The 18,201-nt window shown below is 36.2% G+C and overlaps 2 protein-coding genes across 6 annotated transcripts; one reads left to right on the top strand and one right to left on the bottom strand.

Moving 5' to 3' along the window:
- Positions 1 to 89: 89 nt before the first annotated feature.
- LOC107927557 (nuclear pore complex protein NUP1) lies at positions 90 to 1,754 on the top strand. Its single transcript, XM_016858643.2, has 4 exons — positions 90 to 211; positions 401 to 1,168; positions 1,289 to 1,371; positions 1,657 to 1,754. The coding sequence occupies exons 1-4, from the start codon at positions 90 to 92 to the stop codon at positions 1,752 to 1,754; spliced, it is 1,071 nt and encodes a 356-aa protein (XP_016714132.2).
- A 1,479-nt stretch (positions 1,755 to 3,233) lies between these two features.
- LOC121202899 (nuclear pore complex protein NUP1) lies at positions 3,234 to 12,118 on the bottom strand. Of its 5 annotated transcripts, XM_041091684.1 has the most exons (10): positions 11,676 to 12,107; positions 10,953 to 10,999; positions 9,779 to 9,891; positions 9,133 to 9,322; positions 8,702 to 9,004; positions 8,526 to 8,618; positions 7,773 to 8,429; positions 7,435 to 7,552; positions 7,047 to 7,347; positions 3,234 to 5,474 (listed from the first exon to the last, which is right to left on the bottom strand). In XM_041091684.1, exons 1-10 carry the CDS (start codon positions 11,959 to 11,961, stop codon positions 3,632 to 3,634), a joined length of 3,951 nt encoding a protein of 1,316 aa, XP_040947618.1. In that variant the 5' UTR covers positions 11,962 to 12,107; the 3' UTR covers positions 3,234 to 3,631. The 5 variants fall into 5 exon arrangements, with proteins under 5 accessions (XP_040947618.1, XP_016714139.2, XP_040947616.1 ...); XM_016858650.2 differs by having other exon boundaries at positions 7,047 to 7,552; positions 7,773 to 8,426; positions 8,726 to 9,004; positions 11,676 to 12,118; XM_041091682.1 differs by having other exon boundaries at positions 7,047 to 7,552.
- Between the last annotated feature and the right edge of the window lie 6,083 nt (positions 12,119 to 18,201).

Genomic DNA, 18,201 nt, shown 5'->3' with positions numbered 1-18,201 from the left:
AATGATAAGCTAAAAAGCTACTAAATCAGCTAGGTACTTGACTAATCCTTAGCAAAACAAAAAGTTTCAATCACACTAACAAAAGTCACATGTTACAAAAGTTTTTCAACAACCAAGATACATGGATATTTGCTTGCTGCTGTATTGTTGACAACTTTCAACACAAGCGCAACCAATGGTATCTTCGGTGGTACATCTGCAACAAGCACAGGTAGTAGTATTTTTGGTGGTACGTCTTTGCCAGTATCTGGGACAGGAAGTATTTTTTCCACTAAATCTTCAGGCACGACCACTGGAAGCAACGTCTTTGGATTCAGTGCTCCAGCTACATCCACATCTACTTCACAGTCTCAGGGTTTAAATCCTTTCAATGCTGTTAATACCCAAGCATCTGCTGCAGGAACTGGCATTGTACCTCAAGTCAGAGCACGCCCATTCAGTTCTCATCTGCAACATCTCCATCCTTTGGATTGGCTGGGAATGCAACCTTTTCCTCTGGCAGTTCGACTTTTGGGTCTTCGGCAACTGTAGCTAAACCTTTTAGTTCTGGTTCAAGTTTTGGAATAAGTTCTTCATCTTCAGAAACCAAGTCTCTGAGCTCTAGCAGTGGCATTGCTGGTGGTGCGTTTGGTTCCACTTGGCAAGCTCCCAAGACACCCACATTTGGTTCATCATCAGGATTTTCTTTTGGATCATCAACTTCTGTTAGTGCTCCTAGTGGTGCACCTACTATCTTTGGGTCATCCTCCGGTGCCTCTTCAAGTTCCATATTTTCATTCACTTCCGCTGCAGCTGCCACTCCGTCACAGCCTGTGTTTGGGAATACGAGTCCTGGCTTGGTGTTTGGGTCAACACCCTCTAGTAATAATGATCAAATGGAAGATAGTATGGCGGAAGACACAGTTCAGGCTTCACCGGCTGTTGTGACATTTAGTCAACAGCCAATCTCACCACCCGCTTCTGGGTTCGTTTTTGGTGCATCAAACCCACCAGCAGCAGGTTCTGTCCCATTTGGAACCCAACCAAGCATAGCCGCACCACAGAATCCATCTCCATTTCTGGCTTCTGGTAGTCTGGAATTTGGTGGTGGAGGGAGCTTCTCATTGGGCACCAGTGGTGGTGACAAGTCTGCCAGAAAATATGTGAAGGTCCGCAAGCAGCGGAAAAAGTAAAAAGGTTTAATTACTTGAGGCAACTCTTTCATGCGAGGGACTCGAGTGATTGATTGAATAATTATTGTGGCAGATCAGAGGAGCTGCTGATTGTTGCTGTATGTTGTAGCTACCAGAATGTCATTGATGCCAGCACAAATGAGAGGAGCTGTTAAAAATGTTGCTGTTATTTCATCGTTTCTATGGGCTGCTGGCAGAAGTTGGTCGCAATTTTGTATGTTCTTCCTGGTAAAAATTCGAGACAACATTTGGAACTGTACTATTAGTATTAGTTAGCTGATAGATTTTCTGGTTTGAGCTATTGTGCTTTTGGCCTTGTTCTGTGTACCCTTATATGTAACATAAATCGAATGAAAAAAGAATCGAAGACTATGGAAATGGTTATGAATTTCATTTTAGGGATGATCTCTTTTATTTCTTCTTTCAAAGGGTTTGTAGAATCGTAGCTTTTTGAGCTCAAGTAATCTATCATAAATTATAACAGGCAGCGGCAATTTGAAAACCCTTTGGGACCATTCTTCTCTGGCCTTCATCCTAGGTGGTTCCATGGCTTTTCAAGTAGATACTGGAATAGCATTGTGAGTTTCAGCATTAAAATGAAGCTATTAATAGAGGGGCTCCGGACCCATATATGCTTTCTGGTTCAATGCTTCTCCTTCAAGGCTAAAGATGTACATGGGCTTTCACCGAAGATGAACCCATTCTGATTTGGGTTAAAAATGAACCCATTCTGATTTGGGTTCAAAGATGAACCCATTCTGATTTGGGTTTGAAAGCAAGAGACTGAGAAGGTAACTGCTGAGGACGAGCGGCCGCTGAAGTCTGAACCATTACCTAATATTTTTTTCAATTTTCTTATCCAATCCATAAGCATATCTAACTATTGGAATTACAATTGGAAATAATTAAATGTTAAAAAATTGTTTTTATAATAAGTCATATTATTGAGTAATAATTATTTTTGTTACAAAATGTAGAGTTGATGGTTGTTGAGAGCTGTTAGTAATGATTAGAAGTGTTTGGTAGAATTGTTAAAGTATTTGGATGGAGTTTCGATTGTGCGGTGGTTGTTTGGGGTTATCTTGGAGATAGAACCTTTTTATATAGAAGAGAAACTTTGAGTACCTTCCTCTAAACACGTTTGCTATTACGTAGGATTAATATAAGATTAATATAAGATTATGAAGTGCTCTATTAAGATGTGATAGAATAAGACCTAAAGAGACTCTATTGGGTATGATAAGAGAAATATATAATTGGGTTTTAATGTTACTTGGTGGCTGCTCAGATGGTAAGCACATACGAATTTTTATGAGCGAACTTTTTTTAGACTAAGTGGATAACCATTAGCCTAGGTGAAACAATTACGAATAACAATTGCCTCCAGTAAATATGCAAAGTTATGAAGTGAAACTTTTTGAGGTGATAATTTCTTTTAGCAAAATGTCTTTTTTAGGAAAGATGTATCATAATATTGTTAATGAGTCCAAAATGCATAAATGAGGCTTGAAAAAGCTTGGTAAGTCAGCAAGGGAGATGTGTTGAGGTGCTTCTAGGTAAAAATTCACATAGTTTATCCTCCTTTCAAAATTGTGATCGAATGAAGGCAAGGGATGTCCCCAATTTCCGTTCCTCCCTCACTCATGTCCACCCAAGGCATCAAAATATTCTTCCCTCTCCACTACCTTTAAGTGCGGTGCAACAAGAGGGAAAGATGACTTTCCTAGCCATTGACACCCACCATACCACTCTTGCTTCACCATCATCTCTGGAGAAAGCCCATGCACTTCTCAAGCTTTGAAGAGGAAGCATTGAACCAGAAAACATACATGGGTCCAGAGCCCCTCTATTAATAGCTTCATTTTAAAGGTGAAACTCAAAATGCTTTCCCAGTATTTATTTGCAAAGCCATGGAACCACCTAGGATGAATGCCAGAGAAGAATGGTCCCATAGGATTTTCAAATCGTCTCTGCCTGTTATAATTTATGATAGATTACTTGAGCTCAAAAAGCTACGATTCCACAAACCCTTTAAAAGAAGAAAAAAAAAGAGATCATCCCTAAAATGAAATTCATAACCATTTCCATAGTCTTCGATTCTTTTTTCATTCGATTTATGTTACATATAAGGGTACACAGAACAAGGCCAAAAGCACAATAGCTCAAACCAGAAAATCTATCAGCTAACTAATACTAATAGTACAGTTCCAAATGTTGTCTCGAATTTTTACCAGGAAGAACATACAAAATTGCGACCAACTTCTGCCAGCAGCCCATAGAAATGATGAAATAACAGCAACATTTTTAACAGCTCCTCTCATTTGTGCTGGCATCAATGACATTCTGATAGCTACAACATACAGCAACAATCAGCAGCTCCTCTGATCTGCCACAATAATTATTCAATCAATCACTCGAGTCCCTCACATGAAAGAGTTGCCTCAAGTAATTAAACCTTTTTACTTCTTCCGCTGCTTGCGGACCTTCACATATTTTCTGGCAGACTTGTCACCACCACTGGTGCCCAATGAGAAGCTCCCTCCACCAACAAATTCCAGACTACCAGAAGCCAGAAATGGAGATGGATTCTGTGGTGCGGCTATGCTTGGTTGGGTTCCAAATGGGACAGAACCTGCTGCTGGTGGGTTTGATGCACCAAAAACGAACCCAGAAGCGGGTGGTGAAATTGGCTGTTGATTAAATGTCACAACAGCCGGTGAAGCCTGAACTGTGTCTTCCGCCATACTATCTTCCATTTGATCATTATTACTAGAGGGCGTTGACCCAAACACCAAGCCAGGACTCGTATTACCAAACACAGGCTGTGACGGAGTAGCAGCTGCAGCGGAAGTGAATGAAAATATGGAACTTGAAGAGGCACCAGTGGATGACCCAAAGATAGAAGATGCACCACTAGGAGCACTAACAGAAGTTGATGATCCAAAAGAAAATCCTGATGATGAACCAAATGTGGGTGTCTTGGGAGCTTGCCAAGTGGAACCAAACGCACCACCAGCAATGCCACTGCTAGAGCTCAGAGACTTGGTTTCTGAAGAGGAAGAACTTATTCCAAAACTTGAACCAGAACTAAAAGGTTTGGCTACAGTTGCCGAAGACCCAAAAATCGAACTGCCAGAGGAAAAGGTTGCATTCCCAGCCAATCCAAAGGATGGAGATGATGCAGATGAGGAAAACTGAATGGGCGTGCTCTGACTTGAGGTACCAATGCCAGTTCCTGCAGCAGATGCTTGGGTATTTACAGCATTGAAAGGATTTAAACCCTGAGACTGTGAAGTAGATGTGGATGTAGCTGGAGCACTGAATCCAAAGACGTTGCTTCCAGTGGCCGTGCCTGCAGCTTTAGTGGAAAAAATACTTCCTGTACCAGATACTGGCAAAGACGTACCACCAAAAATACTACTACCTGTGCTTGTTGCAGATGTACCACCAAAGATGCCATTGCCTGTGCTTGTAGCTGCTGATGTACCACCAAATAAACCAGTGCCCGTGCTTGTAGTTGCAGATGTACCACCAAAGATACCATTGCCTGTGCTTGTACTTGCAGATGAACCACCAAAGATACCATTGCTTGTGCTTGTCATTGGGGAAAATGTGCTGCTGAAAAAGCCACTTCCAGAGTTCATAATAGTGGAAGATATACCACTGGAACTGCTATTTCCAGAGTTTGCGACTTCAGCTGTTGTACCAGCAGAGCTGCTTGCAGCACTTGTACCACCAAAAATACTACTTCCAGAGCCAGTAAAAGCAGATGTACTACCAAAAGGAAAGATACCTACATTGCCAAGTTTTGTATCCTGTGTCTTAGATTCAGTTGCTTCCCCTGAAGTTGCTGATAATGTTGAAACTGAAGTTGATGGGTCCCCAGAGGATGAAAACTTGAAAACAGGTGCACCTGTAAAAGAAGGGATTGAAGCCTCCACAGAGGGGCTGCTGGTAAAGCTGATGCTGGCATTCGCAGTTGCACTTGCAGAGGTGATGGTAGCAGCAGAAGTGTCATTATCGGTGGCAGTTGCACTGGAGGAACTTTGACAATTACTCGGGACTAGAGAAGGCACCGGAGAAGAGAATGAAAAAGGACTAGAAGCACAAGACCCGTTATTAAAGGTAGAAACATCTGCTGCGGATGCACCAAGCTTGAACTTACTTCCAGCTGATATTGAAGTTGATACAGAAGAGGTGACTGCAGTTTCAGGTGTACTACAGAAGATGGCATTCAGATTGCTCTCCTTATCAGTTTTATCTGACAAATAATTGGTTGTACCAGGAGCAGTAGTAGCACAGCTGAAAGAAAGAAAGAAAGAAAGAAAGAAAGAAAGGGGGATTGTTAGCAATATTGGCAGTTTTATCTGACAAATAATAAGTCAACAAAGCATTTAAATAAGGCTCCAGAGAAAGAATGAAAGAAAGAAATAGAAACAAAGATATACTGATAAATCACTGTATAGCCTTGTTTTCTTGCTTTCTTTATTTTGGGTGATTGTTAGCGAAGTGAAAGGGGGGAACGAACAAAAGCTAACTCTTCAACAAGCAGCACAGATTATAGCAGACAAAAAACAAAAGATCCAAGAAAGAAAATCAACTGCCTTTTTAGTTCTAACTAGAACTTAATCTATTACTAGCATTTGGAAAGCCTTTACTAATTTAATTACCAATAATTTCAAATTTTGTCAATGATTGGTACCCAAATTATTATCAAATTCTCAATTCGGTAGCTGAGGTTAAAACATCAGCATTAGAGTATCTGGTATTTGCTTCCATCCATTGATTCACACATTAGAAAATAACAGTTAGTTAAATGGATGGCATACACCAATAAGGTCATGAAAAATCATTTGTTATTTGTTTGCAGCACATCACTCATCTGACTGACGTTCTAGTCTTGGGAGCAAATAGATGGACGCCAGCTTCCAAGTACTAAATTGTGAATTTTTAAACATTCAGTGCTAAGTTGAAATTTTGATTACGCTTCTGTCTCTAACTAATTATTATCAAATGGACACCCCCCCCCTTCAAAAAAAAACTAACTGAACTTGAAATCTACCATCCTGGAAGTCAGCTATGTAATGGATTCTAACAATCTGAGGTAAACTATCACCAGCAATATAAGAATTATGAATTTATGAAGAAAGATTCCCCAGTTCTTTTTGCTACCTCACTCATTTAAGAGTTTAAAGGTAAAAGAAAGCAACCTGGTGGGTTCAAGTGTAAGAGAAAGTTCAGTACAGGAAATCAACAGTAAAAACAACTTTGAAGGGTAAAAAATTGGTTACTATCAGGAGGATTTACAGAATTTAGTAGCAAACTGAAGGAAACCATTTAATGTTCACTACATTTTAATCAGGAGGATTTTTCATAAGGGAGATGGAGGATCTACAAATTTTAATAACGAGCTCAATAAAATCAGTTCATGTTAACTACATCTTAGTCAGGATTTACAGAATTTAATAGACATGTTATAAGGGAGGTGGCAAGGGTTAGATCTATCTCCAAAATCCTCTCTCATCATTTTATAAGAACTCCTGATCAGGTATCCTTTTACACTCTGCCAATTAACTAGCTACTAGCCTACTCCATTCAACCAGATATTAGTGACCCTATGCACAAGGGTTAGATTCAGCTCCAAAATCCCCAACCCCTTCCATCCTTTTATAAGAACTAAACAGAGTAGGGTATACATTTTAAACCTTTTACTTCCTTTCAATCAATTAATCACTAGTCTACAACATTTAACCCACTAGAAGTAATTCTACAAATAAGGCCTGCACTGGAGGCATAGACAAGAAAGAAAGGAGAACAGAAGACAAAAGTAAACAACCTTCCAAGCAAGAGAGGTTGAATAGTGAATATACCAACCTGCTTAAGTTCTCTGGTTTTTGGTCTGAACTTGTGGCAAGCTTAATACCTGAAGATCCAGTAACTGATGAAACCTCACCAACATTTGTAGAGGCAAAGCCAAATGAAGTAACAGCACCATTTGATTGCTTTGCTTCCACAACTTTCTCCCCAATGCTAAGCATATGAGGAGCATTTGACTGTGAAGGGACAACGCCTCTATCGGCTATGGGAGTTGACGAAGATACAAAAAGTGGAGACTGCAGAGATGAAATAGCCACCTCTACAACTGGAGAAGTAATACCAGCATTCTTTTCAACACCTGTGGGTCCATCAGATGTTTTCAAATCAGGTTTTTGATTAAATGCAGCACTTGAATTGGGTATAACTTCAGGACTAGAAGCCTTATCTATCATAGCTTCAGGAGCTGCACTCTTACTCTCCATGAGACAATTATCCAACCTCCCTCTCCCTTCGGCAGGTGTGGCTCCATTAGGATAGTCATCATCATCCAGATCTAGATAATCCTGGTACAGAAAACATGAAATTAATAGACAGTATAGAGGCAAAAGTGAAGCTTATAGATATCCCTCAATCCAAAAGTAAGCCTTTGATAGAGCCTCGTCTTCTGGAAACAATAGCACTTGATCAGCAAAAGAACCGGGAGGAATTCTGATCATTAACAGCTCTATTTGATCACTAAATAATTTTGACATGAGATATGCCCGATTACCAATTAACACATACCTCATGTGCACTCATCTGAAAAGCCCGACTCTTTTGTTGAGGTTGTGGTACAATAGACTTGATCACACTGGAATCAGAAGCTTTAACACTAGGCATGTTATTATCCTTCATCAAACTATTACTATCTGCACCATTTACTGCAGGAACCGCCTTGTTAGGAAGAGCAACCATCATTGTTGAGCCATTTTCCTTAGCCTTATCATGCTTTCCTGACATAGACTCACAAATACCAGGAAGGGCAGTGCAAGAACCACTCAACTTGTCAGTATCTTGCATGTTCTCCAGAAATTTTGAAGAATCTACATTCTCAATGCTTTTAAGAGCCTGCCCACGTAGCATAGATGGTGACAACTTAGTTGGTGATTTTTCCCTTGGGGATACCAACATGTCCAATTGCTGTAAAATTTTTGACGCAGTCTGACTGGACTTGGATGGAACAGTGGTAACACTAGTGCCAGGAGAGCTGTTATCCCCATTCTCAGCCAGAGTATCTAGAGCAGCTGAACTATTGCCAGCTATGCGAGCAGATGGGCCGGCAGAAGTAGGTAAGCTTAAGTTTCTTGAAGAAAGAAGGTTGGACTTTTGACGAATCCGCCGAATAGGGCCAACTGATCCTATATCATTGTCTAATACTGAACTCCTGCGCTTTAAAACCTGCTAAGAAAAGAAAAATATCCACTGAATGATACTCTCTAGACAGAGAGAGGAAAAAACACCCTCAAAGGGAGAAATACAAAGATCCTGAATAAGTACCCCTTGTGTAGAGCCAGAAATTCTCTTTTGCTCCCAAGCACTCTGAGATGATGATGAAGGTCCACCAAAAGCATCACTTGCAGTGCCAGAACTCTAAAAGAATAAGCCAAAAACTCAGATTAGACAAATGACAAACAAGCAATTATAGAAGAGGAAAGATAGCAAAGCATAACAGCCTTGAGGAGAGTTGATGAGTTAACCCTGGAATAAGGTGTCCGTGCCATGCTGTATATTGCAGACCTGCCCCTTAATCTTGGGGTCACAAAACTGTTTCCAAGATTACCAACATGACCAGAAGATCTTGGCACAAGTGACATTGTGGAAGACATAGAAGGGAAATTTTTATTGCTTGGACAAGTTAAATCTCCCCTAGGCACTTGATTTTGTAGTCCAAGCCTTGATGCAGATACTTTTGGCGTCTTATTACCCATGTAAGCTTTTGCAAGCTCAGCAGGTGAAGCAACAACATCATCAATGACCTGCAGAACCATAAAAGTGTTTTTCTTCTTTTTTCAATCTATGAAATTAAAATTATACAGACTAGGAAAAATCATTTGAAGATATGTTAGCCCAAAAGCAAATTGAAGGAAAGAAAGCTTTTCCTTACAGTTGAGCTGACAACAGGTGTTGAAATAAGATGGTTCTCAGTCACATGTTCTCTAACTGGTGTCTTTGGAAATTCTTCTTTCTTGTCATGAGATACCACTGAGATCAATTCAGGCCTCTTTTCTTCATTTCCACCAGGAATATCAGCACTTCTTGAGCATAGTAACCTCGTCAAATGATCAATTTCAGATCTGAAAAAAAAATAATAATAATGATAATAATAATATTCATCATCTATAGCATCAAGAAAATTCCTGTTAAAAGAAATACTGCTCAAGTAGAAAGAAACATGCTAACCACCCAAAAAAGGGCCACCAAAGTTTATTCCCATCCAAGCTGAACAATGAAAAAAAATCACAAAGCATTACAAACTCATGTTCAGATTGGAAACTGAATTGCCAGAAAATCAACTATAAAGTTCGCAAAAATAATTAGAATTTGCAAAACAAACTGATTCTATCCGATTCATACTCTGAGCCCTTTTCATCTGGTTGATGGAAACTAAAAGAAATAGAAATTCCAGAAGCCAAAGCATAGGAAATTATCACAAATGACAAAAACTGGCAAAGTTCCCGCAAAGGGAAGTAGTACAATTAACCATGCATTTCAATTTGACATCAATAAGATAGAATTTATGACCATCTTGCCTGGTAAATGTCTTCTGCTTTAAAATTTTCTCAAGTTCAGCAACTCCACTTTCTTCAGTATGATTAACAGGATTCTCACATCCTATGATGGCTCCTTGCACAACAGAAGGAACCTAAGAGGAAGAGGTACATAAAACAACAAAGCATACAAGTTGGGTTAATCAATGATAACAACATAAAGGGGAAATTTTATAAATAAATACATAAGAAAATATCATAAAATAAGGGTCAAACAAAAAAGTTGAAAGTTACTTCCACAACTGACAATGAATAAAGGGTACATGAGAACTTAGGACAGAGCCTGTCCCTAACATTTATTGCATTTGAGCTAATTTTCTATTGCTCTAAATAGAAGACAGCATACCAAGAAATAGACGTGTCCAGTTTCAGATAAATATGAGTGCACTATGTTTCAATTAAAGCGCATTAAATCTAATAAAGGCTTTCGTGAATATAGAAGAAAATGTTAGAAAAATGAGAAAAATAGGTTTCTTTCAAATAAAAAGTAGAATAGAACTTTTTTATAAAAAAAAATACAATGATACATATTTAGAGTTTTTTCTTACTTCAAAACCAAACAAGTGAAAGGCAAACGATCCTGTACAAGTTCAGTTAAAATTTAGTTTATTAATCATTAAATTCACTCCAAGTTTCACTTTATAATTTTATGTACATCCCTCGTATCTTTCTTATTTAGCTCAGTTTTCCCTCTATTTTATTTATTTTATTGTTTATATTTTAATTTTATGCACATCAAACATTCTTACTTTGTACTACTAAGAAAGTTCCAATAAATAATATGTTCACCTTTTCATCCTACTAAGAAGTTATTAGATATACTAAAAGGATTTTCAATAAATTAAAAAAAGGTAATAAAAATGTTACAAGAAAACTGAAAGGAATACTGTAAATTGAAATGTTTTAGGATAATTATTTTGTCCACTCCCAGTGGAATAAGAAAAGACTCACAAGCGGAGTTAGGTTCCTAACCTGTGTCCTTACAATATATTAAAAACTAACAATAACAAAAAAAAAAAGAAACATTTCATTGTCTTAACCCCACTTGTGGAGTTTTCTTTATTCCCCTGGCAGTAGACAGAATACTAATCCAATATTTTAAGCCAAAAACAAGCTAACAGGAGTAAAAAAGCAACTAGGTTTAAATAATACATACTTTAGAAGTTGCTTCTGGTTGATTCTCCCTTGGTTCCTGATTAGTCCCTGATTACATTATCACAAAGAAAGAAAAAGAACAAAAACAAATTCCTTGTAATTTAAACTTCAAACGTGCCTAACTTAAAAATTCATACACGAGCAGAGTGTAATCACCAATTAAAATACACTCATGGCATCCTGTATCCTAAGCATTAATTTGAAGAACAAATTCAAGTAAAACATTATACATGCTTAAGCATATTACATACATTCCTGTCAATTATTCAATAACTATGTTCATTTACACATTTTTTTCAAAGCAAAAGCAACATTGCATAATCAGGCACGGCTTCAAACTAAAAGCATATTAGATGTAAACGAGGATTAACTTTTAAGTCGTATATCAGCTAACAAGAAACATTATATACAATAACGAAAACCTAATTTTTATTAAAATTATAAAGAGAATTATTATTCATATGAAACTATTTCTTATACTTACGATTCTAAATCGAATAAGTAAAACCCTAACTCCCATAAATCTTCCTCTACAAAAACAAGAAATTTTCAGAACCAAAATTTGACAAACTACCACTCGTAAATCCAATATTTAAAGCGGCCTAAACGAATCCATTTCCGCCAAAAATAATTGATTACTCTATGTATTTTTTTTTTCTAGAGGAAGTTTCTCCCCGTATTTTAATTTCATTAACAATAAAATATAACCAAGGAGAAAACTCACCAGATTCCAGCGCTTGTGGTGTCTGAGGCGGAGGAGGAGGGAGGCGTTTCGTAAAGACGGAGGCGAAGAGCCTATGGGCACTAGAAGTAATAAGTCTCCGCGCTGGATCCACCAATCTCGATAACCAGCCATTTCTGTCGCCGGTACCGCTTGGGTTCCTTATTGAGGTCGGCGGCCTATCGTATGGTGTAGTTTTTGTTGTCCTCCGAAACGGCCGTTTTCTAAATTTTCCTCCAGCTCCTAGTCCGCCGTCGTAGGGGTTACTCTCCTCACCCGCCGTCGCCATCAGAGAAACAGAAATGGGGGGATGAGTGTTAGGGTTAGGGATTTTGAGGAAAAAATTCTTAAGAGAAAGGAAAAGTTGGGTTAATTAGGGTTTTTTATATTATATTGTATTACAGGAACTGAGAAGAAAATAAAGAAATTAAAAAGAAAAAGAATCGAGGCTAATAATGGATATAGAAAGTATACGTATTTTTGGTATCTTTGTAAAGGGTCAGTGATAATGTCACAGGCTGGTGTTCTTCAAGAATGTAACAGGCGAGGATGGGAAAGGTAGGTAGGTTTTATTTAACGGTGCTGATTTAACGCTGTTTTATTTTGTTTTAATTTTAGGGTAAATATAGATTAAATTCTATAAAAGGTCCCTCTACTATTCAATTTTTTGAACTTGGACCCATTATTATCTGATCAAAGAGTTATTTAATCATTTCTAGTGTATTTATTTTTCGAAATGTGTATATAGTATATATTTACCACATTACAACATATTTTAAAAAATAAGCTAGATTGAATTAATGAAATAAAGTTGGATTTGGGACTAAAAATACACATTTAGAAGAGTAAAAAGATACAAAATAGTAAATTATAGCAGGGAGTTAAATTAAAACATATAGTATAGGGACCTTCTAGGGAATTTTACCTAAATAAAAAAGAAGTAGTTTTTAATGGTTGGATGCTTTAACTAACAATTTTGTGTGATGAAACTATTAAACAATTAACTCAAGTAAGATGTTAACAATAATTAAACACTTAATTAATGTTTGATTTGAAACAGAAAAAACCACAAAGTAAACATTATTATTACTAACTAATGTATTAGTGGATGGTGAAATTGTAGAAAAATTAAATGTATTTGAATTAAATTAGACCTAATCATGGAGAGATCACTCGGTTCGGTCTAAAGGTTTATTTGAAAAAGGGGAGAATTTGAATAAAAATATAAGCTTAAAAAATGGGCTTTGACAAAAAAATAATACCCATTTAGAAAGCAAGTCGAGCCTTAAGTAAGCTTTTTTTGGCCTCGAATTTGTAAAAAAGAAAAAAACTATTTATATTTTTTCACTATTTTGCTGTCATTTCTAAATTATATTGCTATTATTTTATTGTTGTTGTTTAGATATTGTATAATTTTTTTATTGTTAATTTTGCTACTATTTTAGAGGCATTTACTTATTAAGTTACACATATTTTAGTATTATTTAAGTTTAAAAACTTTTTTAGTTTGTTTTCAATTTTTGGGGGAAACACTTATTTTAATATTTTTTATTATATTTGATGTATGGATCAAGTCGAGCTTAGGTTTTAGCTTTTATTCAAGTCGGACTTTAACAAAATTTTAGGCTCATTTTTTGGACCAGGCCGAGTCCGAACCTATAAAACTGGCTTAAAATTTTGCTACAACTCCACCCGACCTATGATCACCTCTAGACTAACGTTAGTAAGAGTATCGTCTTCACTTAAAAATCAATTGTGGATACATCTAATTATCTAAAGTGTAGAAATAAAAAAAAACAAATACTAACAATTCGCAATTGCAAATAATATATTTTTATAATTGTGACTCGAACCAATCAATACAATTACAATTAATATATACATATAATTACAAAAAGAACATAATGCACAAACAAAATTGCAATTATGATAAATCCATAAAATTACGACAAGAATCAAACTATTACAGTGCACAAATAGATGGATGGATAATGAAACTAGAATAAAATATGAATTAAGACCTTATGTACATGTAAATACACTTTATAATATTTGAATATAAACACTCAAGGATCAAGACTTCAATTTTTGCCAATCGTACTAAAGCCTCTACGGTTATTCACTTAATTGTTGAACAATAATATAAAACCATCACATGTAAATTTTTAAAATAAGATTTAAAGTAAGAAAGAATCACTCAAATTTGAAAATGGTAGAGTTTATTGTTGATACGAGTAATCAATAAGGAAAAGTGAATGGTTAAGAAGAGTGTTGGTTCACCTGTGACAAGTAGAGAGCTAGAGTAAGGAGAATGAGAGAGCCAACAATGCAGTGTCTTGCATGGATATATGTGATTCCCACATGGTAAGATCGTTACAGGTCAATTGTCATCATGGAGTGCATTGTGTGATCCTACTTTGACATTATCATCCTCAAGGTTGTATGAGATGGCTACATGTTGGTGGACTCTATGGGGGTGCATAGTGAGCCTTATTCAGGTTGATTCAAACAGAATATGTAGAGGGTCGTTTACGGGCTATCCTACATAAAGGGTCGTTAAGGTGCAAAGGGTAGTACCTGTAACACCCATAACCCGTACTCGTTATCGGGTTAGAGTTACGACGTATTTCTGAATAATCTAGAACAGTTAATAGCAGATAACGTAAGTTGCCAATTTGAATAACATAATTTTCATAAAAATACATATCAGAGTAATACATACATTTATGGGTCTTAAATCGAGCCTACGAGGCCTTAGAATTAATTTAGGAATAATCAGGGGTCAATTTGAAACAAATCAAAGTATTCAGGAAAAATCTAAAAATTTTCATCACTAGGATCACACGGCCATGTGGCCAAGCTGTGTGACACAACCCAGGCCATATGTGCAGGGGAACGACCGTGTAGTCAACTGTGTACTATTTGGAACAACTCCACAGCTGTGTCGTAGGTTGTGTGCTAGCCTGTGTAATAATCGAATTACCCTTACACAATCGTGTTGCAAGCCATGTGCTAGATCATGTTCAACTCAATGAGGGGTCCCACGAGCGTGTGAAAACTTCACCTATACTGTTTTGAACACGCTCAGGACACACGCCCGTGTGTGTAGCCCATGGGCATCACACGATCGTGTGACAACCCGTGTCCCAGGCCGTGTGTGCCCAAAAGTGACCAAAACATACTATTTGTTCAACCAATTTCATAGGGACCTAAACCATTTCAAATCACATCATTTTTGACACCTTAAACCACATCAATAGCAACCAAATCAACCAAATCATGCTAAATATAATCATCTAAACTTACCTAAATTATCTTTCAAATTTACATCCCATGATATCTATAATTTTCACTTCTAAAACAAACATACAATACACCACAGATATACTTTACCACAACCTCAACAACATACTTAGTTCCAACAAAATACTATCATTCATGATCAAGCATCTAACTCAATTTAGAAATTTACATAGCATACCATGGAATATCACTAAAGTTTATCACATCAAAAGCATACAACCAATTACATTTTACAACAAAGTCATTAATCCTTCTACATGTCATATAAGCCGAGATATTAAAAAAACTACCAAAAGAGTTATTTGAGATAGTGTGATTCATCGGGTTTTGATTTGATCTCCCAACCACAAAATATATATACAAAATAGAGAACAAAACATGAGTAAACTTACTTGAAGCTTAGTAAGTTCCTTAAACCAAACGATAACCTTATCGAATTCTACACATAACAGAGCAAACTAAACAGTTAATGTAATCAAGATCCTATTTTGTCACAACTCACAATAAGCAAGAATTGAACAATACATCAGTTTGCATTATTGTTCTGAACTTATCTTAACATGTTCTTAAGTTACTAATATTCGGTACACTTTATTTAACCGGCCCAAAGCCTGCTAGGCACTAAGCCCTTTAAATATATTGGCACTAAGCTTGCTAGGCATTAAGCCCAATATGTATACACCAGCATGACGCCTGCTAGGCCCAAGGCCCGAAACAGTACAGAACACCGGCATAAAGCCTACTAGGCTCAAGGCTTGATTTAATTTCTCAACAGAATTTAGTTCCATCATTGAGTTCAAACAATTCAAACGATCAATAATCACGAAACACTACATTTATTAAAATAAACAAGCAATTAAGGAAGTTAATTATAATATACTCATATAATGAACTTATCGGACTAATTTATAGTAGCAACTTAGGTACAATGACTAATTCGTAACTTTTTTCTTCCCACGATTGTCAACATGTTCTCAATCTAAAATAATATTTTCATTCAATTAAACAAATCAACAACAAAATTAATCCATTTTATACAATTAAGTCCCTTTTTGATATTTTACAAAATTTCCCTTAACTTTTCATTTTTATTCAATTTAGTCCCTAAGCCCAAACATGCAAGTTAACCTTTTTTTGCCCAAATCCTATCTTAACCGATTGTTCAATGGCCTCACTAAAACTCATAATTGTAATTTTTTTCATATCAAATCCTTGTAATTTCATCACTTTAACAATTTAGTCCTTAAGCCATAAATCATTAAAAACTACTTTACAAAATAGTCATATTTAACAACCAAAATCACCAATCTTACAAAAAGTTTTAAGAATAACTCAAACCCAACAATGGCACAATAAAAAAACATTTAAAAATTTTACAAATTAGTCCTCGAGTTAGCTAAATCGAGTTAATACAAGCTCAAAAACATAAAAATATTAAAAATGGACGAGGTTTGCTTACCTAATTGAGAACCCTAGCTAAACGAATTTTCTTCCCTTCTTCAATGGCTTAGACGTTTGGTGAAGAAGAAACAAATGAGAAAATGTTCCATTTATTCTTTTAATTTGTTTTAATTTTAAAACTATTTACAAAATTGTCATTTCAATCATTTTATAAATGAAATTTCACATTTTTAACCTATACAACCGTCCACTCATAATTTCCTATGGCATATTTACCATACAAGTCCCTTTACTTACCTTTATAAAACTATTTGCTAGCTTAAACTAATAGAGACCAATTTTCTCTATTTTTACGATTTAATTTTTTTTCTTAATTAACCAACTAAATGTTAAAATTTCATAACCAAATTTTAATGTCATACTAATGTCCTCATAAATATTATTTAATTAATATTTACATACGATTACGTCAGAATTGTGGTCTCGAAATTACTGTTTTTGACACCACTGAAAAAAGGATTGTTACAATATCATCCGTAGAACTATCTTACACGAAGGGTCACTACGGACGGTTCCTTGTAGAGGATTGTGCACGGACTAAGTGAGGATCGTTAGTAAATTGCCCCATATCTTGCCACCATGCTAAGGTGGGAGTATAGCAATTAATAATGTTATTTTAAATTTTATTTTCTTATCTATCATATACATTGCTAAAAGAAAGTATCACATAAGCATCCTTGTTAAGTGTTATTTTACATATATATATTTAATTAGTATTTGATGCATTAATAATATAAAATATCATATTAGAAATCTTTAGAGCTTCCGTAAGTTAGATTTAAACTCAAACTTGTATGCACGTGATTTGTTTGAATGATTGAGATTTAATGAATGTTTTGATGAATCTTGATTTAATTTCACATGTTTATGTTCTATTTATTATTGTAGCATCTCGTAACCCAATTCCAGCATCGAAAACAAGTAAGGAGTGTTACACATGTTTATAAAATGTGGGGTACAGAAGGAGTTAACTTGATGGGTTAGTGAAGATAGGAAATTGACTAAATAGAGGAATGAGTGGATTGATAAGGGATACAAAGGAGTTCGACAGCACCGTGACAACAGTTTATAAGTCATTTGGGGCGACACCGTGATGATAGTATATAGGTCATTTGGGGCGACATCGTGTAAATGGTATACAAGTCCTTCAAGGCGACACCTCGAAAGGGGTTTATTGATTCTTAAAAATAAGAAATCCATGGTTAGCCATGGCAAGATCCAGTGGCCAGGTACATCTCATGGCAAAAATGGAGCCTGCCAAGATGACGAATAGGAAGCCTATCAGGGCATATTTAGGAGGTTACATATGACTTGGTGGCGAGTAGGTTGACAAAATGATAATAGTGCATCTGAAAACACGGGTAAGCAGGTTGAATAGAAGAATCTGCCAAAATGTGAAGGTAAGAAAAATAAGTAAAAACATCTTAAACGCGGACATATATGAAATAAGTGGGTATTTCCTTAGAAGAATTTGTAAATAAGTATTGGCCATTAAGGTTTTGCTAGAGTTGGCATGTAAACCATTAATTGCAATGAGGTAAGTAAACAGTTGTTCAGGTTTAATTTAAGTGTTCTTGAGTAAAGAAGTTGCCAGAAAATGGTGGAAAGTTTGCCAAGGACTCTTTTAAAATAGAAGTTTGCTAAGGACTATGTTGGGTAGAATACCTGTCAAAAAAAAAAAAAAGAAGTGAATGTCATCACGACTGTCTAACACAGGGAAGTCCATTTAGAAATACCAAATGTAGAAGTCCACCAAAGGGAAAAT

This window comes from Gossypium hirsutum, chromosome D04 (assembly GCF_007990345.1).
Source record: "Gossypium hirsutum isolate 1008001.06 chromosome D04, Gossypium_hirsutum_v2.1, whole genome shotgun sequence".
NCBI lineage: Eukaryota > Viridiplantae > Streptophyta > Magnoliopsida > Malvales > Malvaceae > Gossypium > Gossypium hirsutum.
Note: the sequence above shows the minus strand (reverse complement) of the source record. Positions and strands in the feature narration are given on the sequence as shown.

Bases quoted from the DNA above. Each gene is read 5' to 3' on its own strand.
- LOC107927557 (XM_016858643.2), top strand. From the start codon at position 90: ATGTTACAAAAGTTTTTCAACAACCAAGATACATGGATATTTGCTTGC. The intron at 212-400 runs GTAGTAGTATTT...CATCTGCTGCAG, and splicing joins TACATCTGCAACAAGCACAG to GAACTGGCATTGTACCTCAA. The intron at 1,169-1,288 runs GTAAAAAGGTTT...TGTAGCTACCAG, and splicing joins GTCCGCAAGCAGCGGAAAAA to AATGTCATTGATGCCAGCAC.
- LOC121202899 (XM_041091682.1), bottom strand. From the start codon at position 11,961: ATGGCGACGGCGGGTGAGGAGAGTAACCCCTACGACGGCGGACTAGGA. The intron at 8,430-8,525 runs GTACTTATTCAG...TTCTTTTCTTAG, and splicing joins TTTCTGGCTCTACACAAGGG to CAGGTTTTAAAGCGCAGGAG. The intron at 7,553-7,772 runs GTATGTGTTAAT...TTTCTGTACCAG, and splicing joins TTCAGATGAGTGCACATGAG to GATTATCTAGATCTGGATGA.